At 43.4% G+C, this 27777-nt stretch overlaps 1 protein-coding gene across 1 annotated transcript in view; it reads right to left on the bottom strand.

The window, feature by feature from the left end:
• Positions 1–5360: 5360 nt before the first annotated feature.
• Positions 5361–27777, bottom strand: part of MRPS9 (mitochondrial ribosomal protein S9) — a 63718-nt gene continuing 41301 nt past the window's right edge. The window contains exons 5-11 of the mRNA XM_060609880.3: positions 25897–25976; positions 16839–16924; positions 15705–15780; positions 13022–13190; positions 11908–12016; positions 7645–7814; positions 5361–5634 (exon numbers count right to left, since the gene is read on the bottom strand). Coding sequence (XP_060465863.3) covers positions 5543–5634; positions 7645–7814; positions 11908–12016; positions 13022–13190; positions 15705–15780; positions 16839–16924; positions 25897–25976 — 782 coding nt within the window. The 3' untranslated portion in view covers positions 5361–5542. The remainder of the gene's footprint in view (positions 5635–7644; positions 7815–11907; positions 12017–13021; positions 13191–15704; positions 15781–16838; positions 16925–25896; positions 25977–27777) is intronic.

Genomic DNA, 27777 nt, shown 5'->3' with positions numbered 1-27777 from the left:
TGGGTCACTATGCACTTTGGTTAGCCGAATGACAGAGGCGAAAGAGGGATCTTTTGATGAGAGTCACAGCCAACATTTATAGAGCACTTCCTGTGGTTTCAGGACTCCTTGTGATCCTTGGACGTGTACCACTGTTCTCCCCACTTCGCGAGTGAGCAATTGAGGGGTAAGGTGGTCAGCTTGCTCGAGGTCACAGTCACGAACTCCAGAGACTGTTCTGAAACCTCCACGGACCGCCTCAGGGTGGCCCTGCAGTTACTTGTATCATGTAACAGTGCAGAATGAGAATCCAATGTATCACCTGTGGAAGGCGTATTAAGTGGACACCCATGGACCCATCTCCCCAACCCTCTGCCCCCACCGGGTGCAGCGCCTCTCCCCAGTGTCCTACAACACCTGCTCTGCCTCACCCACTGCATTCGGGCCTGCCCCCAAAGGCCAGGCTTGTTTTCCTTAAGCAAAACAAAACAAAAACCTTCTGCCAGTGGTCCTTACCATTACAGGGAGGGACCCCTTTGGGCATCTTGTGAGAGCGATGGACTGGACCTACACCCAGGAAAAATGACAGAGCCACAAGACCTTGGGAAGGACTGGAAGGTTTCACCTGTGCCCAGAAGTGTGGGGAGCAAAAGACAGAACTACTTAGCAGTTCTACTGAGATAACCAATTACAATGAGGGGTGGAGGCTGGGCCATCGTGGGCAAACTGGCGGGGGTCTCACCTTCCTTGGGCTCTGTCCCTGGACTGCTGTTGTCGTCCATGCCTCGCCTAGAACCTTCTCCCCAGGCATCTGGCCCACCACTGTTGTCTTAGTGATCCCATCTCGATGGCGTGGCTATGACACCCCTCTTTGGATGTGATGTAGGCTCTACGTAGGGTATAGTACAAATGTGAAGTAATCAATGCTTACCTGTCCATTAGGATCTGCCAGAAGCCCCGCCTCCTCTGTCGAATCTTCTGACTGCACCAAACAATGTGGGCCATGTGAGCACAGGTGGTCGGGGCGGCTCACGTGCTCCATCCTGTCCTGCCTCGGTGGGTTCAGAGCACACATGCTGGAGCCGATTTTCCAGATTTCAACCTGGCTTGGCTGCTTCCTCACTGTGTGACTTTGGGGAAGTTACTTACGTCCCTGGGCGATGATTTTTCTGTGTCTATCTAACAGGGTTCCCGCAGGGATTAAATTTGCCAAGTATTTAGAACAGTATCTGGCACCGAGTAGGAACTACAGAAGCCATTAGCTCTTGCTGTTATCTCGAGGCCATAATCTTGTCAAATGCCTACTTTAAGAAACTGGCTCTTGTCAGCCCTTTCCAACGCTGTCCACACACGCAGTGGGTGGGGTGTTCGGACACACTCCCCAAGTTTCCGACCAAGGTGGCTGAGAAGGTCACGAACCAGAGGCTGGAAAGCCAAGTGCCTGCTGCTCCTGCCCTAACCACTTGTTTGCGAAAGAGCCCGCCTCCAGCTGAGCAAAGAAACAAGGGCTTGGAGCCGATTTAATCCTCTCGGTCGGCTGCCCCATCCCCACACTGGATGGCCCGGTGCCTGGGCTGCAGTTGGAACAGGCTTTCCCACTTTAACTTACTTGATCCGGGCGCTGCCAGGGCAGACCGTGACCCCACCCTGACGTGAGGAAATTGAGACTCGGAGGGCAGGGTGATCTGCCGAGCACACAAACCCCCAGCACTTGCCTGGCCCGCACGGGGAAGACACCAACAGCTTCATCCCCCAGATGTCCTCCTTCCTCCACCGTCACTGGTGCTGCTTCTGGCTCTTCTCCCTACCTCAGGCTTTAAAGCCCAGAGCAGAGTCTCTGCCTTCTTTCTGCTGTGCGTCCCTTCCAGCCCCACCGCAAATGCCCCACCATGTGACGGCCTCCCCAATAGGTCTCCAGCCTGATGCACGCAAGATCCGCAAGATCCGCAAGATCCGAGTTACAGCCTCTCGGTTCCCAAGTGTGTGCCGGGCAGCACCACTCAGCGGTCCCCAAACACCGGAAACTCCGCAAAACCCAAGCCGGCCCCTGTCGTGTCACTGTCCCCTCTGCCACCAACTGCCGTTCCCGGGTTTGTGGTTCTCTGAATTACCAGATGCCCGCTTACTCTCCTGCTTGGTATCTACAGCCCCTGCTTCCTACAGCAGTCTGTCACCTTTGTCCAGGCCATCTCTGGAACATTCCACACACCCATCCCCTTTCTGGTCACTCTGCTTGCTCCCTCAGTGTCACTGTAGTCTCCGGAGGGGTCCTGTACTTCGAGTCCCTCTTGCTCCTGCAACAACTGTGATCTGCATGAGGGACAGATTTCAGAGTGTGCTCCCTAGAGCTGCCTCACAGGAAGGTGGCACTTAACACTCATATTCTGTTATAGGATGACCCTTGTACAACATGAGGGCTCGGGGCGCTGACCCCGATGCAGGAGAAAATCCGTGTGTAACTTCTGACTCCCCCAAAACTTAACTACTAATAGCCTACTGTTGACTGGAAGCCTTCCTGATGACAAATACTTGTTTAATACATCTTATGTATATTTATTATATATTCTTATAGTCAAGCTAGAGAAAATGTTATTACGAAAAATCGTAAGATATATTCACAGTACTGTGCTTATTGAAAAGAAATCCACATGTAAGTTGGCCCGTGCAGCTCAAAGGACAACTGTACTATGTGCTATGATCCTACCTAATAGCTAAAATAAGGGAGTCGTGTGGCTAACAGTTTGAAATCCTTGTTCTAATCTCAGCCCTCGTTGCTATTCTCTCAAAGGCTATGAATCCCCCTGGGTGGTGAGCAAGGACATCTCTCCGACATTTCCCGCCGTCGCAGACCTGGCTGGGTTTCCGTGGCAACCTACCCCACCGGCAGCACCCCAGCCCTCAGGTTTCCTTCAGTTCCCCAAACATCCAAACGTCTGTGAACTTGCCTCCTGCCTGTCTCCTGCTGCCGAAGTCTGCAATCCCACGTCTTACCCCACTCCCGTCTCTGCTGGGTTTCCTGTCCTTCAGGGCCCTGGTCAGTGGTTCCATTCCCGGCTTCACTGTGACTTCACCGCTTTCCCACGAGACCTCCTCCACTTTGTCTCCTCCACTACAGCGAGGGACCTGCCAGGAGAGCTTCCGGCCAGCGCATGCGTGGTTGGCCCTGCCCATCCAGCAGGAGGGCGGCAGGTGCTAGCCCCGCGCTGGTGGCCCCACAGACACCTACAAGCCCTGAGCAGACGCGTACCGCACGGCAGGGCCACGCGTCACTTCTCTCTTGTCAAGGTGAGAGAAAGCATGCTCGGACAGGCAGGGGCTGAGCAAAACCTGCCAGGGCTTCACAAGAGAAGGACTGCTGCATAGGAAAAAAAACAGAACATGTTTCCTGCGATTCCGTGGGAGATGAAAAGTGCATTGGGTCCGATGCGGTGACACACCTCCCACGTTTCATGTTACCGTACCCTTCAAGGATCTGAAGTATGTACACGTTTCAGACCTTATCCTAGATTTTTTTAAGCCAAATTTACAAAGAAACCAGTACTAGGTAACTCTCTACAGAAGGAAAACTGAACACTGAGGGTCTAATTCTTTAAGTATTGTATTTATTAAAACAACCATATTAAAATAGATTTAAGGTACCTCTGACACCAATTACCTTTTCCCCCGCCAGAAGCCTACTGCAAAATTGCAATAAAGTTAAGATCCAAGTTTCTCAAAGAACTTCAGGAATCCTATAACCAACTCAAGTTAACATTTAGCTATGACTAAGGAGTCTGTCCAGCTGTTGGCCAAAAACCTAAATGTGATCCTTCAGACCCAACACAGGCACCAAGGCTGTACCGGGGAAGCAGCCCTCCCCGCTGCTGACCTGCAGATGGCTACTGCGCGGCCGCCCCGGGGGCGGGGAGGGGTCACCTGCAGTCAAGGACTCCACACCTGGGCCCCCACCCCTGCTCTTCCGCCTCTGAATTCCCGGCCTCCCCACCTTCCTTCAGAGCCTCTGGATCTCCTGCCTCGGACACCTCTGCTGAGACCTCTGTGGGCTGGGGGAGCACCTCCCTCCCCTGGGTTAGTCTCTTGTTTACACTATAGCAGTGATTACAGACTCTAATTCCATTTGGCTCTCTCTGCAGCTTGACTGAGGTAGAACTGACAAAGTTGTAGTAATATATTTCAGATGTACAGTGCGACGATGTGGTATCCAGTAGTCCCCCTTATATGTGGTTTCAGATACCCGAGGTCAACCCCTGTCCGGAAGCACACGACCCTCCTGCTACTTTATCAGAAGGTCAGCAGTGGCCTTACACTATGTCCCAAGGCCCAGGGCACACACCTCACTGCATCACCTCGCGTGGGCATTTTATCATCTCATGGCAGCATGAGAAGGGGGGATACGGTGCAAAAATGTATTTTGAAGAGACCACATTCACGTAACTCTGATTACAGCACATTGTAATTATTCTATTTTATTACTGTTAATCTCTTGCTATGCCTAATTCATCAACTAGACTTTATCATGATATTTATGTGCAGGATAAAGCCCCGGTATGTACAGGGTTTGGTACCATCTGTGCTTTCAGGCATCCACTGGGCGTCTTGGAACAAATGCCTGGGTGGGGGGGGGGGGGGGGGTGGCTAGTGCACATATACACAGATTGTGAAAGGGTTCCTACCATCAAGTTAATGAACCCAACCATCACCTTGCAGAGTTACGCCCCCACCCACTGGCCCCACCTTTTTTGGTGAGAGTGCTTCTGGTCTACTCTCTAAGCAAACTTCCATTGTAACAGTACAGTATCATCATCACCATGTTAGATCCTCGGAACTAATTCACCTTGTAGCTGAAAGCGTGTACCCGACGTGGAGAGCGTTACGCTCGGGGAAAGAAGCTGGACGAAGACCAACAGCACGCAGTGTCGCTTCTATGTAGCATCTTTACGAAGTTGAACCCATAGAAACAGGAGGATGGTGGCTGCCAGGGGCCGGCGGGAGACTGGCCTGTTGTCTGAAGCCACTCCTCTGACACCTGGCAGCCCAGCCCTCTCCGGCTCCTGACAAAGACGCTCACAGCTTACTTCATTCTTCTGAACAAGCATCCTCACCTCTCAGTTTGAAAAATATGGGATAACAGCCTCCGTACGGGAAAACCACAGCAGCAGGAGAAGCGAGTTCTGGTCTACCTCTCTTGTTCAGTTAGCAGTGTAGCGCTGGTGGGTCCCCTCATTTTGGAGGCCGGGCCTTCTCGTCTGCAGAATGAGGTTACTTGACTAGATTTTGTCGAATGTTCCTTTCAGATCTAATATGCCAAAATTCTATGAATCATGCTTCCAAAACTACCTTCTGAAAAAGCTTAAAAAATAAAGCAGCAGAATGAAGCTAAACATGTTTTAAAAATTGTATTTACAGGGTAACCTTTACGAAGTAGCGTTTAAAAATAAACTGTCTCACAACTCAAACGCCCGATAGTGTTGCCCTCACACTGGCCGGCAAATATTTATCATATGTCTGCCGCATGCCGGGCACATATACACAGCGTTTCCTCTCCTCTCCTGTGAAAGAACACTTAGCGCTTCTTCCAGGTAAACTTTCTGCGGGCTCCCTCCTGGCCTGGCTTCTTCCGTTCTCTGACCCGTGGATCGGCAGTCAGCAGTCCAGCTGCAGTGTAGAGAGAGAGGCCTTTATGAACCATGGAAATAGCATGCTGCCTAGCCGGAAAGCAACCAGACCTGTAATAATTTACCAGCCTGGAATAAATCTCATGAGAGCAGTTTGCTTTCACTCTTTTAGGACATTCTCCCCATTTCGAGACAAACACCAGCTACATTGTTTGAGTCTGCTCTCCTTATCCCATGAGGACCATGGGTTCTTGTAGTTTTTAAGCCTGTTCAACTTAAGTCTGCTCTTATGTGGGCGGGCACTCTTCACTGTGACTGGACTTACGTCGCCGACTTATTATTACAGGTGTGGAAGTTCGAATGGAGAAGAGGCAGAAAAGCAGCACTGTATGGTGAAGTAAGAGGGAGTATATGGGCACTATAGATTAAGAACATGAGTACACAAACACATACAGTATGACTTATCAAACATATCTTAGAAAAGAAACTTCTGGGAGCTTCCACTCTCTTAATCATCAGGAGCAATTAAGATTTCTAGGCAATTAATGAGTTATTCTCAAACATATGCCCCAAATAATGTGCCCCAGTGGTGGCTGGAACCACAGATTTCAAGAATACCAGTGATAAGAAAGCTCTTACATTGCTTTTGCAAATATGTAAACAGACCCCAGTCTTTCAGTGTCTTTCTCACTCTTCCAAAACTAGCACTTCTTGTCACTGCATACAGGTCTAGGTATCTTATTAGGAGTATGTGAATGGCCGTAAAGCAAAGGAAACTTCAATCACTTGTTATGTAAGTTTTTGCATTTACTTGTCTTTAAAAGGCATGGAATAAAACAGTATTTTGGACAAAATGCGGACATGACTTGTCTAAATTCTAGTTTGAATTATAAATAATAACACTTTATTACTTTTTAATATACACAGTAAGTCAAACTAGCAGAACTGCTAAGTAAGGTCCTACAAGTTACTTTAATGACTAGATATGAATCCCACAAAACAGTGGGTTTCTTAAAAATCAATTTGTTTATGGACTTTTAAGAGACTTAAAAACTCAACTAACTTAAGCCCTAAGCGGTGCTAATCTGCAGCACGGAGTGAGGACCCAGCGGCTCCTGTGGGAGGGCAGGGGGTGCAGAGGCCAGCTTGCGTGCCCAGAGAGGAAGTGCAGGCACAGAGGCGCTAAGTGACTCGCCCAGGCCATGCAGCCAGCTAGGAGCGCCTGCAATGCTTTCTTCCCTTTGTGAACAGTTCGAGGGTGACCTTCAGCTAGAACTGCCCTGATTTGTAGTTAAGTGTGAAAGTGGGGCCCTAATGGACATATTGACTGTGTATTCTTTCTCACACTGCACAGACTCTTGTATTCATGGTGGGGTGACAAGAGTGTTGCAGTGAATAAGACAACATAAAATTCACAACCACATCACAGTGGAAAAACAAAAATCTCCAATGATGTTGGAAACAGTATGGGCTTGGTTATTACACCAAACGGTTACAAATTTCTATGATATAACAATCACCGGGGGGCGCCTGGGTGGCTCAGTCGGTTGAGCGACCGACTTCAGCTCAGGTCACGATCTCACGGTTTGTGAGTTCGAGCCCCACATCAGACTCCGTGCTGACAGCTCAGAGCCTGGAGCCTGCTTCAGATTCTGTGTCTCCCTCTCTCTCTGCCCCTCTCCCGCTCATGCTCTGTCTCAGAAATAAATAAACATTAAAAAAATAAAAACAAAAAAACCCATCACCGGTTCACCTGTGAAACATAATGGAGTAGCGCTTGCTACACTGGATAAGAGGTTAGGCCTTAAAGGCCAAAAGAAACCTTCCCGGACGCCGGGAGGACCTCCTTTTCTTTTTTTAATTCAAACTCACCTCACAGAAATCAAAACCGTAAAACACTGTTATGATCCTGGAGCATGAAAAGAGAAGGCAGCAATCTGCGATACCAAGTACTCTCTGATTTCCAGTAACTGGTGCGGGACTCCGTGACCACTTACAGATGGCGCGGAGACAGCTGCCCCCCACCCCCAACGCCCACCTCAGCGCGTACCTTGTCTCATCCACTCGACCTCTTCCTCGGTGACAAAACTGCACAAGGCTTTGGCCATCGCCAAGCGTATGGCTCCCGCCTGCGAAGACCGCCCACCACCCGACACGGTGCAGGTCACATCGTGTTTTCCAAGCCGGTCCAGGAAGTGGAAAGGGAACATCAGCTGTTCTCTAAAACGCACCACAAGGAAAGGAAGTTTACTGTAAAGATACCCGCTTTAGGAACTGCTCATATTCTCAACATGTATACAAAGCGTATGAGGCTTGCCAGAGATCATACTTCACGGCCAAACCTATTAAGTGAAGGACGACTGGTATTTCTGATACTTGGAATGCGAGGTTGACTCCTTCTTCCTGGATACGGCGATATACGCTCTCTCACTGCTGACCCCTTTTCTCTCATGAGAACCTTGCGAAGCTCAAGGATAACCTCGTAAAGAAGTCTCAAAGTGGGGGACCTCCCCTCGTCAGCTGAATCTGTCTGGATTCAGTCGGCAAGCAACATCAAATGCCATCTGGACTCGCTGAACAAGGTGTACCATAAATACCTGTCTAGTGTATGCTGTTAATCCTGGCGTGGTTGGTTTTTAAAATTCTTGGCACCACATTCCACTCCTCTCACCCTCACGCTCCCCCCGCCGAAACACCCATTCTTATTACCAGTTCTCGAAGTGGCGGGGTCCCACTACCCGCCGGGTGCCAGGTGACGCCGCACAACCCCAGCCAGGCCTGCTTCCCGCAGCAGTCAGGGAGTGCCCACTCGGGCACGGGCAGGCACCCCCGGATTAGAGACCGGAACACAGACACGACACGACCCTGGAGCTTCTCTCGCTCAACCCAGCAAGTATCCGAACATCATTTATGTACCAGGTACAGTGTTCACCACTGCCTCTGTTGGGTACTTGGATTTTGCTATTTTTTCTTTAAGTTTTTTAAACCTTTATTTATTTTGAGAGAGAGACAGAGTGTGAGCAAGGGAAGGGCCGAGAGAGAGGGAGACACCGAATCAGAAGCAGGCTCCAGGCTCTGAGCTTTCAGCACAGAGCCTGATGGGGGGCTCGAACTCACGAACTGCAAGATCACGACCTGAGCCGAAGTCGGACGCTCAACCGACTGAGCCGCCCAGGCGCCCCTGCTATTTTGCCTTAATACCTCTACTGAATATTTAGCAAAGCCAATTTATATTGCATTTGCTTGCTTTATCTGACAGTGTGGCTTTCTGGACCCCAAATAAAGCTTATTGTCCCACAGTGATGCTGAAAGACTGATGCGGACGGGACATTCACACTGTACTCCTTGGACTGCATAAGCAAAATAATCGCATGCAGATAAATGGGCAGAACCTTCTCTCTGAACAAGACCTTCCAAGAACATAGTTAACTGGAGTTTGCAATAGCACTGCTTCAGTAGGGATGCTGTTTCCATCGCACACAGAAGGTCTCTGCACTGCCCAACGCAGGTAAGCGGTCAGTGACAGGTACGTGACATTAGTAAGAGAAGCTCTGGTCACCCACTTGTTTGGGAGCATAAACATTTATCTGTCTTAATTCCTAAGACTCTAAGATTCCCTAACAAATGCTTACATAAAGAAACCTAGACTAAAATTCAGAAGACATACATTCTACCATCTACACCAGATATACTACGGTGACTGAGACGGACCGGTCAAGGTAAGACAGACCATCGTGAAGGGCCTGGACGGTTGGGAAGCTGGTGCACACGGAGGAACAAAACTAAATTTATACGCAGGTGAAAAAACACCCAAAGGGAAATGATTATCTACAGCTATCAATTTTCGCTCCTCTGGACTGCAAACGAACATAGGCAAAACCAGCCTTCATCTTCTCGCAGGCATCTCAGAGGAAATCCTGGGCTAAAAGAATCAAATTTGGGGTGCCTGGGTGGCTCAGTTGGTTGAGCGTCCGACTTCGGCTCAGGTCATGATCTCATGGCCTGTGAGTTCGAGCCCCATGTTGGGCTCTGTGCTGACAGCTCAGAGCCTGGAGCCTGCTTCAGATTCTTTGTCTCCCTCACTCTCTGCCCCTCCCCTGCTCATGCTCTGTCTCTATCTCAAAAATAAATACACATTAAAAAAATTTTTTTTTAAAAAAGAATCAAATTTGTTTTGTTCTTTGTTATATAACCAAAGTTATTTTGAAAAAAAATAAAAATAAAACGATTTCCTTTCTCTCTTCTCTGAACACTACCCCTTATGGCACCAATTCAAAAGCCTGTAACTTAGCATCTGTACAAACGCATACTTTTTTTTTTCTGTAACCACTCAGAATGCTAATCTTATCTCCCCTATTACATGGCTAGTGCTGTGTGAGGAACGTGTTTCTTTTGTACAGATGATCAACTCAGAGTTGTTTTAATGGTTGGCTGATGGAGCCAAGGCCTTTCCAAATCAGAAGGGCTATTAATCCTTGTATCCCACAGTGCTAGGCACATAGTAACAAATGTGTAAGTGACACATGAACGAATGAACAAGTTTTCTGATAACCCTGGGAAGGCAACACAGTCAGTGCTCCCAATGATCTGTCTGCTATGTTTGTGCACACAGCCTGAAGAAAGGGCCCCGGAGAGACAGCTAGCAGTCCAGCGGACTTTCAGAAGAGCATCTGGGAGATGAAGTCCAACTCTCTCCTACTGACTAGCCAAGTGACCTTTAAGTATCTGGGCAAAGGTCACACAACTAGAAAACAGAACTAGAAGCAAGATCATCTGATTCTCCGTTCAGCTGTCTTCCTACTGGTCAGTGGTCGCCTCGCTGCGGAATCTGTAAGCTCTCGAGCTGCTTCCGCATGAGGAAAGGCCAGCCCACAGCTAGCACAGCTGCCCCAAATCCCTGCAACCGCTTAAAGACGAGATGGTCTGGGGGCCCATTCCCATCAAGACTAGCCTTAGGCTTCCCAGAGAAGAAGTTTCTTAATGACAGAAATCGTTATCTTCGACAGCTCTGATCTCTTCACAACGCCCAGAACAGGACTGCATACACGGACAATCCTTAGCAGATGCCTGCTGAATTCAGAGTGAAAGACAAGTTCTAAGGATTGTAAGGCTACCATTTAATTATGAGACCAAGCCATAAACTGAGACTTGTTAAATCATCGGGAGCTCTATCTGAAAGCAAACTGGCAGTCAGGATCAAATGCCATTGCTCCAAGCAGTTCCCAATGCTCAAGTTCTGGGTCTCTCTTTGGCTTTTCTGAAGGGAAAGAAGGGCTTCCTCCACCCATCTCCCTGCAAGAGGGACGGCAGAATTAGTTTACTCCGTGAACTACAAGCTGAACGGACTTGGTTACTCTTTGACCCAGACACATATGGCAATAAAATAAACATACATTCCCTGAAGTAAGTATGCAGTCCAGAAGCTTGCACTACACTAACAGGGTTCTCTTTTCCTTACATAAGCATGGGGATCGTAAGAGCTCCTGCCCCCTTTCACCTTAAATAGCACAGTACACATTCAGGGAACAGGAGGATTAAAGAGGAGGGCCTGATCATGCAGAACTTGTGTTACCCGTGCATAAGGACAGTAACTACTAGAAAAATAATAACCGTCTCCAAAAGAGGCCTTTGGATAGTGACTCACAGAGATCAAAGAGGAGCATGTTTCGAGGACTTGAATTCTGATACCTGTTTATGATTAATGTCTGTTTCTCCATGGGCTACAAAGTTCCAAACATAAAGCTGCCATATTTAGCCCTGGGAACTAAAGCAAAGCCTGATGAGCTCCTATTTTAACACATAAACGTCAGGTTTCATTGCCTGCTCAATATATAATCAATTTCCTCTGAGTAGGAAAAAATCCAAAGTGACAAAGCAGACTTTGTCTAATATTTTCCATGTAAGGGCCAAGGTTGGTTTTTGTTGTTTTGTGTGCATCCACCACCCCCCCCCACCCCCCCCCACCCCCCCCCCCCCCCCCCGCCCAACTAGGGAAACACAAGGTGGTAGTCTACTCTTCTTTCATTCTGGCATAGTCTGCATTCCAGAATGTGAGCTACATCCCAAATGCTCCACTTCCAGTAGGAGCTGATGAAGAGAGGAGGAAGATTCAACTGATGAGGAATTCTAGAGATGCTTTTCCAAAACCTGAAAAGCTACATAAAGAATAGTGGTAGCTTCCCTCTAGCTAGTTTGATAAATTAATCACACTGGTAAAGAGAAACCATCATTCAGACATACATAATCGGAAAATCGGAAGCCCCCTTAATATAAAGAATAAAGACGAAAAGCAAACGCAAAAGCAGAAACTAACCTGTCTTGTGTCACTGGGAAGTAAAGCAGATAATCGATTCCATTTACTTTTATTCTTCCACTTCCATGCTCATAAACAACGGCTTCTGCTTTTGCACTCTTTCTTTTACCTTTAAAATATAAAATTTCTACCAGGGAAAGTCTTTTAAGATATTGGCCGTTAGGCCAATGCTTTGAGACCGATAAAACAACATTAGATTCCCCCCCCACACCCCAGAATGACAATATATACAGGGGGCGTAGGGAAGTTCTAGAACTACTGTAAGTCAAACAAAAACAAAACAGGTGACTACACCATAATCCATGTAGTAAAGCTTATTATGGGGTAGTTTCGTTCCTCAATTGCGTTTTAGGAATACCACAATGATTTTCAATCAGTTTCAATAAGCAGTGAGATAATTCCTATGTATTTATGTTACTTGAGAAAAACAACCAATTTACAGTGTTTGTCGTTTACAATCCATCAGAGTGTATTTAATCCGACAGCTTTTACAAATATATGAGGGGTATGAAAAAATATCATCGGTAGAAATGAAAGGATTCCTCAGGAAAGGTCCCATTTCTTTGAAATCACTCGTTTCTTCAATTTTGAAGAGCTGCAGGTCTATCATGTAACAGGGTCGGTCCTTAAAAGCAGCAGCAAAATGAACGTCCGCCTGGCCACAAGGAAGAAGGGAGGCAAGGACCACGTTTCACAGATTCGGTATCTGACAAGCAGATTTCCCGAGCAATTTCATTTTACACAGGAAACCTTTATTAGGAACATTTTTTCTTTCTGGCAGTTGAAAAGGTGAAAATAAAAAGATTTAACATAGATCTGTGAAAATAAAGTGTTAACGTGATTGTGTAGGCACACATCCACATTTTTTCTTGGGGCCTTAAAAGGTTCAGATTTTCAAAACTTCAGTAGAGCCTTGAAAATCAGAAAATCCAATGTGGCAGCAGTGGAAAACAAAACAAAACAAAACAAAACAAAACAAAACAAAACAAAAAAAAACACAAAGAAAAAAACCCCCAAATGAACCAAATGAATACCAGGGAGCAAGAGCAAATAAAAATAACTATAGTTTCTCCGTTTTCACGAAATTTATTTTCTCTCCCCAGAGTGTCATTACCTTCGCTTGTGCTGAAGGCCATTCCTTGCCCGTCATACTGCAAGGGTTCAATCAGCTGTTTTCTTGATTGAACAGTTACACTCCTACGAAACCTCTGCACAAACTCTTCTTCTTCGGCACTGCACTCCACTGTCAATAACCTTTCTAGCAGCCGAATGAACTGTGCATACTGCAGACAATAAAATAAAAATTCATTAGAAGATGCAAGTGTAATTGCATTTGCTAAGTTTTTTCTATTTTTGTATACTTGATCTTTCCATGTTGCTTTTCTTGATGAATTTTGACAGGATGACACCCGTGCACCTTCACATGCTGCTTTTAAACAGCATGCAGATGCAACGCTTTCCCTGCGTACCCGCCGTGCCCAGGCTTTTCTCTTAAGAAACAAAAGACACTTACCATGCAAAGAAAAGTCCATTTCTCTGTATTCTAATTACATGAAATGGAGACTTAAATTCGTTTAAAAACATATTTAGATGATCTTCAAGTGTAATTTCTACTCTTTTATTAACTGGATCAAGAGGAGGTTCCAAAATAATTTCCAGTAAGTTATGTATCGTAAAATGGGAAGAGTTTGATTTTGAGAAAATGTACCTCTTAAATTATATTTCATAATATATTTGGCAAATATATCTTTAGCTGTTCAAGCTGTGTTACTTTAATGTTTATGATTTCCTTTAAAACCGAACAATCAAGCTATTTAAAAATTCAAGAGATACTTGACTTAAAGGGCAACCTCTTGAAATAAATTATCCCTGCTACTCTGTGCGTTTTTTTTAATAGTTCTTGAACATGTGATTAGAAAGTAAACAACTTGGTATTAACCCCTTAAAATTAGAAGCCACAGTAATCACTATCTAAAGTGTTTACGCAGAAGGAGACAACTAACACCGGAGATCCTTAATGTGCAGTGTGAGACTCAATTTTTGATAACCTTATGTATGTTTTTGTCAGCCCTAAAAATCATACTCCTCTGTCACCTCTGACTTCATTGTGAACATCCGCCATTAATAATTTGAAATGTGGAGAAATCTCACCATCTCACAGATGGCTCCAATGACTGCTTCCTGTGCTGTTACCGCACAAGAGAAGGGAGTTTTCTGAGTAAGGGTGACATACTTTGCCACCTGTGGTACCCGGCCTGACAAAGCTCCGTTCTCGCCCTCCATTTACAGGCCTGCGTCCTTGGCTCTCAGCGCTTCTCTCAATCCCACCACACACTGACTGTGAACGTACAAAGGAGTACCTACAAGTACAGCATGGCCTTTCTCCAGGACCAGGGTGAAGGTTTAAGAAGTCCCTGCCTCCCTCATCTGGATACCAGCCATCCGTTTCAGGATTTCTGTTGCTATCCAGGACCCTAAAAGTATAGAAGACTATCGTATGCACTACATATACTATCTATGCATGTGATATACACGTATTACATATATATATATATATATATATATATATATATACACACACACATACACACACACACACACACACACACACACACACACACGTATATAAAATGTATCTATTTATTTTGTCTTTCCTGTTGCATATCTGTAATGAAGTCCTTGGGATGTCTTCAAAATGGGAGAAAACAAACAAACAAAAAACTAACAACCCCAAACTTGTAGTATAAAGAGCAAAGCAGCCAGAAAACAGAGGGCACAATGAAATGACACGTTCAATGAAGAAGCAAAGAGAGATTTTTCAGTTAGATCCATGCAGCAATACCGACTTGGCAGTTAGGATATTAGAAATTAACTCCAGATCCACCGCTCACCAAATGCCTGACACCTTGTTAAGCAAATTGCAACGTTTCCAAATCATTAATTTCTTCAATATGTTAAATGAGAAAAAGAGCAATTTAAGTACATGACTTAAAATCAACACGGGTGGCAAGGTACTAACAATGTTAGCCAGTGCCATGGAAGAAAAAAACCCTTCTTGGAACAATCTGTGAAATTTACATTCAAATCTTCTAGAATAATCTAAATTTGGAACACCCACATATGTAAAACATCAAATTTCCTCTGATAACATTGGCATGTATTAGAACATTTAGCAAAAGACTCCAATTAAAACCTAATGCGGGAGCACCAACTTTATAGGGTAGAATACTCCCCAGGGAGCTGTTAAAAATAGGAATTCCAGGAGGACACCCCTAGAAATTCTGAGGTAGGTCTGAATCTTGGGAAACCGCGTTTTCTAACCGGCATTTCAAATGACTGATGCAGGTGGTGTTACAGATTCCAAGATGAAAACTACTGTCCTTACAGATCCTGCACGCGGGTCAGCCGGGGAGCAGCAAACTGCATGAAAGTAACCAACCGTGTGCTCCGTTCTTTTCTGACTTAACCTCTGAGGATTCCTTCTACTTACCATTAGCTTATACAATCAGCTATCTGCTCTACCGGAGAAAGTGAAAACTGACATCTGCCACAGTCCCCTAGAACAACTGGCCGAGCCACAAAGGCACTTACACACGAGGATCTAGACACCAGGCATGTCACTTTCCTGACCACAGTAAGGCCCTGTGGCAGAAATCAGCTGTAAATATGTTCTAGAAAGGAAAACTGTCTTAGGAACACCTGCATCTGAGAAACATTACTATGACGATCCTAAATACAGCAATTGTCTGCATTCTTATGGCACAGGTCCCCTTAAATTTAAAAGATTAATTACTCACATCTTGATCTGACAGTTTTTCCACTAACATTTCTTCTAGTTCCTCCTTAATCAGCCATCTGCTGCCAATCAGGTCTCTGTTAAAATATCACATATATTCTCTTTTAAATTAACCATGCAATTAGAGTTGTATCACAAAAGATCACACATGTAGTAGCGATTCTTGATTAGAAAACAAATTTTTGTATTCTAAAGCCTTAAAACCCAAGTAAACTATTTTTGAGAAGTGTTAGCTCATGCCCTTGTTGTACTTTAGAAAAGATACGCAGTCTAGCAAATGTTTTGTTTGAGGATTTAAACATGCCACTGTGGAACTCATGTGATACTAAAAGGTACCAGGGTTCTTAAAAATTTAAATGGTGCTTACTTTTCATAATTCACTTCAAAAGAGAAGTTATGGACACAAAGTTAGCCTGTCAATGGACTAAAGTAGTGTTAAGTCCAAAGAGCTAGGGGAAGGATTTACGACTTAAACAAGGGATGTTCAAACACTTGTCTTCTGCCTAAGAAAAAGTTAAGTGAATAGGCCAAAACAACCAGGTTGACAGATCTAATCCATCACAGTCTTTCACTGTAGATCTAATCTGATTCCACTGCCACATGGAAGTCCAAGTCTTTGTTTTTGGTATTTCAGTGAATAGGCAGCTATATAAACAAAAATTCTAAGGACATCATCTTCAAATATAGAAATTAAGTGTCATTTAATACATAAATCTGGAATGCAGATTTAACTTTAATATCTACTTCCCCCCAAACAAAAAACTCACCTATTATTCTGACTCCTAACTTGAATGATTAATGCTGAAATAGCAAACAAATTCCTAGGCTTTAAATATGCCTAAAAACACCAATGACAAGTGTCATGTTTTTCATTCAAATTTTTCATGTTATTTTTTTTAATGTTTATTTATTTTGAAGAGAGGGAGAGAGTATGAGCGGGGGAGGGGCAGAGAGAGAGGGAGACACAGAATCCGAAGCAGGCTCCAGGCTCTGAGCTGTCAGCACAGAGACCAATGTGGGGCTCGAACCCAGGAACTGTGAGATCATGACCTGAGCCAAAGTCGGACGCTTAACTGACTGAGCCACCCAGGAGCCCCAAATTTTTCATATGTTTTAATGCAAGAGAAGAACTTACTTGGTTTTAGTTTTTTCTGAAAATAGACCTTTGGCTTGCAACTGATTCTGACGTTTTTCTACATCTAGTAGCTTTCCATATGCTTCCTGTGGCAAATAAAATATACACACTAAAATAAGAGATACAGTACATTATTTCTACTTCCTACCTTCCCTGTGAGCAGCCTTCATTTCAGAAGTGACCTCCTCACATAATCTAGCTGCACAGCAAATAATACTGAAAGTGCTTTTTAGTTATACTATTTCTCATTCAAACTAAAGGACAGTAATTTCAATGAGAATTCTGTATCACACGCAGTGCCATACTTTAACTGATTTTTAAATAACCCTATAAGAAATTTACTCTGTAAAGAACTCTATATAAAAAAATTCCAGTGAAGTTGGTAAAAACAAAACAAAGCTATGAACTATCTTCCTTTAAGTTCCACGAGTAGGACCAAAAATTTTCCTTTAAAAAAAAATCATAATTTATATAGCAATATGCACTTTAAACTTAGGGAATTAACCAATAAAAGTTATGGCATTTGTAGCTGAACTACTTATCTAATATTCAATATTTACATAATATTTAAGTCCTCACCATGTTAGTCTGTATCTTAAAAAGTTTGCTACTACGTTTATTTTTCATTATTTGATTTCTTTCCATTAATTTACTTTCTAACAAAGACTGAGTATTATGTCACTTGTTAAATTATAATGCAAACGGGAAAAACTGCCATTTTGTTAGAACTTGTAAAAAGCAATAATCTGGCAATGAAGATTATCTAGAAAATACATTTTCCAAGAAATGAGTTGACAAAAGCAGAATCACACAAATTGTCTCCCAGTTTTTTTGACTGAGCAAATTTAACTGAGGACTCACATCCACTATGTGTGTACTCATTTATAATTTTTAAAAAATTTTTAAAATGTTTTACTTATTTTTGAGAGACAGAGTATGAGCTGGGAAAGGGCAGAGAGAGAGGGAGACACAGAATCTGAGGCAGGTTCCAGGCTCCAAGCCATCAGCACAGAGCCTGACACGGGGCTCAAACTCCTGAACCACGCGATCATGACCTGAGCCAAAGTTGGACGCTTACCCAACTGAAGCACCCAGGTGCCCTCATGCATTTATAATTTACCATCATCTACCATACGGATACCCAATGAGTAGACATTTTCAAAGCATGAGATGGAGGTGACATGACTTTTATTTTCTTTCTGGGAATGACCCCTTCCAATATCATTAGCTAATGTCAGGTAATGAAGACACAGCTTATTACCAATGGATATGTCCATTCATATCTCAGTCTTGAGAATTCCAAATTTGTGAGATGCGACTTCTTACACACACACACACACACACACACACACACACACAATCACAAGGTTGTTGACAGAGTCTGTTCTAGGAAAAGGGTACGTGTCCCTTTGCCCCGGTGTGTGTATGTACCAGTGTGTACATTAACAGTGTACGTGAGTATCTCAAACAGAGTGAAACCATCGCTGGGTCAGTAATTCAAAGGTAAATTCCCAGGGAAGACGCAGCAGCACACAAGCCTAGCACTGGTTAGAAATACAACCTCTCAGGTCCCAGCCCGTACTTTCAGATGAGGAACGTCTGAGGGGGCGCCCAGCGACCTGTTTTTTTGTTTTGTTGTTTTTTTTTAATTTTTTTTTAAATTTTTTTTTTTTTTTAACGTTTATTTTATTTTTGAGAGAGAGAGAGATAGAGCACGAACGGGGGAGGGGCAGAGAGAGAGGGAGACACAGAATTGGAAGCAGGCTCCGGGCTCTGAGCCATCAGCCCAGAGCCCGACGCGGGGCTTGAACTCATGGACCGTGAGATCGTGACCTGAGCTGAAGTCGGATGCTTAACCGACTGAGCCACCTAGGCGCCCCCCAGCGACCTGTTTTAATGATGAGCCCAAGTGATAATACACTGCAGTTTGGATGTGAACGCTAGAAGTACCAAGAGTCTAGTTCAACATAATACAGCGAAGGGACAAAATCAGTTAATCGTACTCTAGTGTGCACATTAAGTGTAACAATGTCTACAACTACATCCGAAGTACAAACGTATCACCTGTAGCGGCACAACTACAGCAGTCTACCCCAAAGAAAGCAAAGGCAAATGTGAACCACCCACGTGTAGCATGTGTGCCTGCTACTCAACTTACAACAAAAGTCTACCACTTCTCTCGCAAGAATTATGGCGAAGCCTCATTTGACTGTTTGTGCTGCGGGTGCTTTTAACTCACTTTAAAAGGCTAAGATACTGGGTTGTGACCCCAGCTGGATACCACCATATCAGAATCATTTCTGTGCAACTGTTTCTAGAAAGTAATTCTCAAGTGCTCTGAACAGGTCAAATAAAGGAACAGGTAAACCAAAGGAAGAAACGACAACCTACAAAACGAATCCTGCCCCACTTGTACGAAGCAGAACAGACACGGTGCCGAGAGCACCTCCCCATGCACCTGGCACGAACCCGTCAGCAGGCAGGACATCAGCCACGCTGCCGCACCTCGGCGTCTGGGAAAGGGGTGGCGCCAGTCTCTCTGGTCTGCTCCAGAGTCTGGAGATTCTGAGAATACGTAAGTCAGACACGTTGTATCTTTCAAACACAGCTAAAAAAATTGTCCAAGAGAACACCAACAATAGTAATAACGATGCCCTCCCCTGCTTGTAAGGCTCTTTTGTTATTTTCTGTAATAACTAAGGCAATAATAATAATAATAATAATAATAATAATAGGCCTGCCTCACAGTCAAATTTCAAGTCAGTGTGTAGGCTGCTAAAGTCACCACCATTTTCCAGTGACTCTGGGTCAATTTTTAGGCCCATACTCTTCTTCCCATTTTTTTCACTATACTATTATTACCTTCCAGGGTTATATTTAGCTCCATAATAATTTGTTAAATAGTCCAAATGAAATAATCAGACAAAAAGTGTGTAACATGAAAAAAACACCCATGAAAAGTACACGCCAAATTTCAAAGACGGTACGTTCTATTCATTTAGGGCAGATGCTTATACTTTGATGGTTGTAACCCATTGATTTACACGATTCTCATTACACCACCCCATATACTTCTTCAAACAGGAAAACACATGTCAAGTACTTAGCACAGTGCTTGACCTGTAGTAACGGTCAAGAAGTGACAGCGGGGGGTCGGGGGGAGGGAGGTGTGGCATTCAAGAGTCTAACAATTGAAACAGTTTTACTGGTGTACCATTTCTATTTATTCTTTCTCTTCTCTATATAATAAAACCGCTCTTGAGATTCTATCTTGGTTAGTTAGAGACAACAGCTCTCTGGAAAGTAGATTGCATAGCTTCAGCTCCCTGAAGAGATGTGTACTAACGTGTATCTAAAAATCCTTGAGGGTATAAAATATGCCAGGAACTGTCAACATCACAGATTATCACTGGTAGCTTCTGGTATATTGTTAAGTTTCCACTTAATTTTTAAAGGACACTAGAGAATCAGAGTGACCCCACCTACACTAAGTTTATATACTGTATTTAATAGTATAATTTTCAAATATGACAGGAATAACCCAGATGTGAAATGCTGAATCATTAATCACAGCTATGATTAATATTTCATAAAATCAAAGCAAGCCTATCCACCCCTCGTGTCATCAGATTTCCATAATGTATGAGTCAAATTTAGAAGGTGCCTAATTTGAAAATACCAGATGCTCAGGTTGCAGAAAAAGGATACTTAAACCAAGCCCTCCCCGAGCATAAGCAATATGGTTTTTAGTATCCTTCTAAAATCTGTTTTGGCTGTATTAATCATGTAGAAATTCCAATTTTAGGCAAGGTAAACAAATAAAAATTTCTTGTGGGGGTGGTATAGGAAGTCAACTGTATTTTGATACCCAAAACATACAATAATAAACTAATAGTAATTACCGTCTTAGATACTAAATAACAGAAAAGTAACCAACTTAAATATGTCGTTTAAAAAAAAACCCACAGAGAATTCAATTCCCTAACTAGCAATCTTCTCAATTTTTTGGCTCCTGGCATATACAAAATGAAATGAAACAAACATAATATATAATTCATTTGTCACAGTTACTGCTATTTACCTAATATTCCAGGTGACATACTACCCTAGACCCTTGCTATCACTCTGTTAACACAATAGGGCTACAGAGTCTTAAAAGAGCATGCAGAGATAATGTCAGCACCAATCCGGAGCTTTTTAAAAATCAGCACTTGGCATAGTTTTAAAGGAGTTCTTTCATAATACCTCACTGTGAGAAGGATCATTATTTTAACTCCATTTTTAAAGATAAGGACACTATATCAAAATTTTTAAATATTCACCACAGGGTTACAAAGAAGATGTAAACGACGTGAGAATTTTGTCGTACTAAGCGCCCAGGACTTTGGCTTATTGGGAGTCTGGAATCTTCACATAATGAAGCCGCATGCTTCTGGGGCTGCTGTTCTCGCGCTTTATGAACACAGAAGGTTACTGAAGTCATTTAAAATAAACCAGAGAATTTCTAAATAAGTCAGCCTTCCTTCAAAAGGCAAATGAATCCCATTTATGCATAAGTTATCAGGATTAGAATTACTTGGTTTTCTTTCAAATTTTAACCTTTTGTTTTTTTTTTCACTTCAGCAGAATAGTTTAAATACATAATGATCTACTTATTCCTTAGTTTCATACTTTTTTGGGTACAAATTCCCTATGTGGCCATGTAATTCCTTCAATTTATAGAAATACTTTGAAAATCATCCATTGTTTACTCTAAACTAGTCCTGAACATGAGGTTTCTATAAGATGCACAATTCCCAGAGCCGTTTTTAGAGATGCACGATCGTATCTTAAAAATTGGGGTGAGGGGGCTCCTGTCAAAGTTCAGCAAATGCCTAATGTATCTGACACCTGTTTGCAACATCAGTGCCACCTTTCCCAAGTACTGGTCTCATGGGGCGTTAACAGGTGTTGTGGGTAGGAAGGGTTCGTGACCCATTGTTTGAGCAGCAGTGGGTCACTGCAACAGGTTTCTTTACCGAAGGACTTTATCGTGCTGTCGCGTAGCTCCTTGTTAGAGCTCCCCAGGGTGCAATACCCAGCACTGCCAAACTCACTCAGTTTCAGAACCTTTCTCATGATGAATAGTTGATAACTTGTGTTTCTCAGCAACCACTTTGGGAAAGGCTACAGTAGACACGCCCGGACTTAACGAATCATCTTTTACAGAGGGTTCCCACTTCAGAGTCAAATAATCACCTCCCGTAATGAAATTTAAATAGTTTTCAACTCACTTTTAGTGAGCGAACTTAAAATTTTTCAAAAGCGTGTGTCTGCATTAACGAGTGACCCGGAATTCACATTTCCCTACAATTAAAGGCCCTGCCCAAACTCGACCATGACTGTCCAGGCTGCAGGTGCAGTTGTCTTGCTCATGGGTCCAGCCTTCTTTGCCACCAGCACGGTCGGCCTGGCCAGGCTCCGGCTGCTGTGGACAAGGGGTACGTAGCCCCGGCAGGCTGGCCGACCCAAAGGCAGACCGCCCTTCCGGCCCGTCCCTTAACTATGTACATGCGGTCCTCCTCATCTAGCCCTCGGCTACTCCCAGCTCAGTCGGTCCACGGTACAGCATTTTCTTTTCTGCACAAACACGTGTATTCTCTTTAAAAACTCTTCCCTTTCCTTTACACTTGGGCTTGGCTGTTTCAGGAAAGTTCTCTCATTCTCCCTTTGCTTCCTCTTGCCACGGCTGAAACCCTAAACTGAAACTCTAAATCATGTCTGAAAAGTATACAAGTGCTACTCGTCACATGGCTATTAAGGAAATGGAAAGCCATCCATTTTGGGTGAAAAAAGACCGATGAGCCAGTGCCAAGCAAGCGTGGAGCTCCCTTTTCAGTACTCAACCATCCTTGGAGAAACTCCCTGAGTGTCTTATTTCTTCTTCCTTAAACCACTTTTTACTGCTTAAGACACGACCTGTTTGTACTGTTCTATACTTTTTGCATTACATAGGTACACCTTATTCACTACTGGGTAAAAGAAGTGTTTTTTTTTTTTTTTTTGACTTTCCCAGGAACCTGAGGACATACATTGTCTCCGTAGGAAAAAGGGAGTTCCAACAAAGGGGGTAACATCCTTTAGAACGTAAAACACATCTACAAAGTCTGAGACTGCCACGGATCGGCACGTTTCCTCCACTTTACGCTTTCCTATCATGCTTCACTTCTGGGAACAATAAATTGCTTTCTTCTCGTCCTCATCTTCCCTCAAAATCCTCCCGCTTCTCCACAAAGCCCGGATGGACTAATGATAGGCCAGTGGGAGACAGTGTTCACTAAAGCATTATATGTTCTCCCTCACCGTAAGCCACACCAGGACTCTCTCGTATTAGCCGCTGTAAGGTAATAGATAAGCTTCATACACATACAAACGGCGACCAAATACTCAAAAGAGGAACCGGCATTATTACAGACGATAAAAAGGTTAACTGATGTCAGAAAGGTCTCCTGGCAGAACTGCATACAGGATCTAGATCTGTGGGGGGTTTTTTGAGTTCTGTTTCTTTGTTTTGACTGCCATGCCTCACACAATTACAGTTGGCCAAGGATGAAAACCGAGACTGGCTTAGGGTCTTTTTACCTGGTCACATGGTAAGAAATTACACCAAAGGGACACGATAACGACGACGATACATTTCCAAGTGTTTAGTGCCTGCCTCGGTCTCTGGGGGCCAAGTCCTTGATGCGTGGGACAGCAGCACGGGGCTCGCTCTCCCACAGAATGGAACACCATCCATCCCCCTCCAAGAGAAGGCAGAACAAAGGAGCCGGCAAACACACGAAGCAGCTTCAAGTTGGAACCTTTTACTTTATACCCAGTGCGGCCTTCCCCCACAGAACCACTTCTGTAAAGTGGCCAGTCAGTGAGTATTCATTCAGTCACGTACTGTTTCGAAGCAACAAAGGGTATCTGGCATGATCTGGAAAACGAGGCTGGTAGGACTGCAGTTGTGAATTCATAATAAAACTGGCCACACATGACGCTGAAGTGACTGGCGTATGTTTAGGAAAGCATTTATCCTTTCTTCCCTACAGAAGTTCACCTTAAAATTCCATTCGCGAAAGTTTGGGAGATACAAGGTTTTACTAATTAGCTGAACTAAACGCTCAAGTTAAGCCCGAAGATCTGTGATTCGCAGGTGTAAGCGAAGCCCCATGCTGCGAGGGGAGTCAAACCCCCCGACGAAATAAACTGGACCGAAACTACTGAATTTAACTGACACAGAAAAGCCCAAAGAACTCTGCTCTCTGCGACACAAACTGTATTACTCAAAAAGAAAAAAACAACAACAACAAAAAAAAACAAGCAAAAAAACACGTTTATTAATGTAATTCGACCTGTGAGTCAGACTATGGTAGTGTTTCATCTACGGAGAAACCGACCGGTTTCTGGTGCGGTACCTTCCCAAAACACACACGGCAGCCAAAATAAAAGTTGGGCCTCTTTTGCAATGTGTAATTTCTTCATTATGATGGAATGCAACAAAATATCTTGCCCTTGGGTCGCTCAGTTTCAGCCCAAACAAATGCAAATGGCTTGTCAGATGACAGCTGTTTGATAAGGCTCCTCTACAAGACCTGCATGCTTTACTTTTTTCCGTGAAACTTGGGATGAAAGGCAGAAGGCAGGAAGAGAATTAATGTAGCATACAGTCTAAAGGCAATGCTACAACCGTGATTAAGTAGAAAAGTTAAAAGGCACAGATTTTCCACAGCTTCGCTGCGTGCAACCCATCCGTGTAACAAGTTGACAGGCCGAGCGCGTCAGCTCCATCATCCCCTCCGACAGCTAAAACGCGGCACCGCATCCCTTTTCAGAGAAAATTTGCGTCTGCACCATGAAGCGTTGTACATTATTTCTTAGCACTGCAGGGGGCTCAAGTCCATATGGAACCTTCACAAATATTACCACAGATCAAACCAGCGGCGTTGGGAGGCAGATTTGACATACCTATTTAAATGAACAGCAGGGGTCCTCGGGCAGCCTCGGGCGGCGCGGAGGAGCTCGGCGGAGCGCCAGCCGCGGCTCCATTACTCAGCAAAGACACCCTCTACATTTATCATTCATTTCATTTCTGCCAGGGCAAGAAGCTCATTTGCCCAAGGTCAACAAAGAGCGAAAAGAAGGTTTTCTTTTTTTTTCTTTTTCCCCAAGAAATAAATGTACCTGACAAGGGGGGATTTTTGTCCTGTGGGTTTGTGGCGCACAAATAAACACCGGGGCGTCCTGAAACAGCAGAGTGAATGTGTGCCTGGGAGTCAAGCAACCTGAAATCTGACGGGGGACGGGGGAAGCCCGGTGAATGTTTTCACAACTTTTAAAAATCACATAATGAAGAAAATAAAACTTGACATCGTGTTCTTACGGTGAAAGGGGTTCTGCTGTTGAAAACTGGATATTAGCATCCAGGCCTTTCATTCGTGGTACCCTAGGGACTTCCCAAATCTGCCATCAGACACCTCTAGCTCTGAAACAAAATAAAAGCGGGTCCCAGTACACTCAAATGCGGTTGCAAGTCAAAATGTAATAAAATCATTTCTTAGGTCTTGTGGAGTCACAAATTCTAGATTCCTACACTGCCTTCGCTTCTGAAAAGCAAAAATTATGTACGAATAAACAAAAAGCACAGACAACAATTGGACTCTCTCCCACGGTAAAGGCCTTACAGCCCCTGACAGCAGCATATACTTGTCCCCTTTCCTGCTTCGCCGTTTACCTTCGACGCACACGCGGGCCTTATTACTGAGCTGAGCACCTATCCCCTAAAATGATCTTAATTTGGAAGTAACAGCCTTTGAAGGTCAAACCGCCCTTATATAAATTCTGTGATGTTTACCATTAGCAAAAACGAATTAATAAAATATAAAGCTTTTCAACACACTGCCTTACCTCTAGACGTCTTAGTTTTAGTTCAATATGAAACATTCAAGGTAAGTTCTGAAGCTGACTAATCTCTGATATAATTAGTCACTTACCTTACGGTTCATATTACTAATCATAAATGTAATATACTTACGTGCATTAGTGAATAATACGACTGTTTGCCAGTATAGAAGAGAAAATGAAATGGACGGCCATCTTCTCCCCACTGGATTGCTAATGAAAAGCCAGATGGAAAAAAAATAAACAAAAATAAAAATATACACGGAGAGAGCTCAAAGAGCTGTATTTAACTGAAGGTAAGACATGTCTATAATTCCGATTAACTTTTAAAATAACAAAACAGCATTAATATGTAGTATTTTAATATGTAGTTCAGCATGTTTAACATGTAAATATTCAGGATATTTAAAATTCCATATTCGTTAACATAAAACAACGTTTATATCTGGTAACATATTCCTATATATTTCACCATGAGAATTTCTAGAACTTGTTTTAAATAAACACATATAAAATAGCCCAAATCTTCTTGTTAGAACAAAAAAATTTAAGTTTGGCTGTAAATACAGTACGCCCCCATATTCCTTAAAAGGAAAACGGATAAAGTCAATGACATCGTACATTCAGGACATTAGGAAAAAGCACACTATAACAAAGGAAAACACTAAATGGATTTTTCCATGCCACATTATTTGTTCCAACTCTGTGGTGACATACCTCTGAGAGTTTAAACGTCTAAAACAGAAGGGGCCCCTGAAGGTGTTATGTGTAATTCCTTTTGAAATACAGATGGTCATTCACATCTAATAAACACCAAATAAACTAAGGAATGGAGTCACTGCACTACATAAACCAAACCTAACTCCACGCCCTTTGCCCTTATTTCTACTGAGTTGTTTCTTGGTTAACCATTTGTGGGAACACCAATATGTTAAAGGTACACTCCTTTGTCCATTACATAAGTTGAAAACTCTTTTCTCCCAATCTGTCACCCACCTTTTAATTTGGTTTACAGGTCTTTCATAACCAGTAAGTTTAAAATGTACATATATGTGTGTGTCTATAGCATGTGTACATATAGCATGTGTGAAACATAGCACGTGTGACACAGTCACTTCCTCCATGGCACCATTTCTTGACTGTTTTTCACTATCACCTCTACTAAGAAGTCTTGTTAGACATTTCCCGCTCTAACTGCCTCTGTCTCCATGAAATTTCAATACCACAAATACACTGCATATTTGTTGATGTACATGGTGGTCCTCTGGAGGACCATAAACATTGTAACAGCTCAGACTTTTCTCACCTCCTATGCACCCTTTTATGCCACCTCAGGGACAACATCAATCCTATTGAGCGAGCATGCTTCAAGACTTTGGCTTCCTAAAAACTATTTTCCTATATTTTCTTCTGGAATTTTTATTTTTTTCATGTGCAGAAATTTCACCTCTATGAAATTTGTGCTCGTGAGGCAGAAATCCAAGTTATTACTTTGTCCAGCAAAGAGTCATTATCCCATTACTCTTCTGATACTATGCTTTGTTGAAATACCACCTGTACAATAAGTAGGATATTTTTGTCTTCTGAGGATAGCTGACATTACACATAGGCCACTTTAAGTGAACATACGTAAAATGAAGACCAAAATTTCTAATAAATTATGAAGGAAAGTCTTGATAGGGATCTCAGCTTGAAAAAGAAAACCAAATTCTTATTTGTCAATGGCTATGGATGATTAAATACTTCTCCCACATCATTTTCATAGACTTCATGAAATCCTGCATATCTTCCAAGATTTAGAACTTTACTCTGCAATCCGTTTTCACTGTGTCGCTAAAGCATTCAAGTCAGAATGTGCCCTAGAAAGATAAATCTCATGGCTGCAGATACGACTCTACTGTAAAACTTGGAGGGGTTTCTGAATTGGGTCTCATTTCATGAGTGTGAGTGCGTATGTATGTGCATGCATGTATATATATTTGATTTCATGATATTTCATTCAATCTAAAGATGT

This window comes from Panthera onca, chromosome A3 (genome assembly GCF_046562875.1).
Source record: "Panthera onca isolate mPanOnc1 chromosome A3, mPanOnc1 haplotype 2, whole genome shotgun sequence".
NCBI classification, from domain to species: Eukaryota; Metazoa; Chordata; class Mammalia; order Carnivora; family Felidae; genus Panthera; species Panthera onca.
The sequence above is the reverse complement of the archived record's forward strand: the minus strand, read 5'-3'. Positions and strand labels throughout refer to the sequence as shown.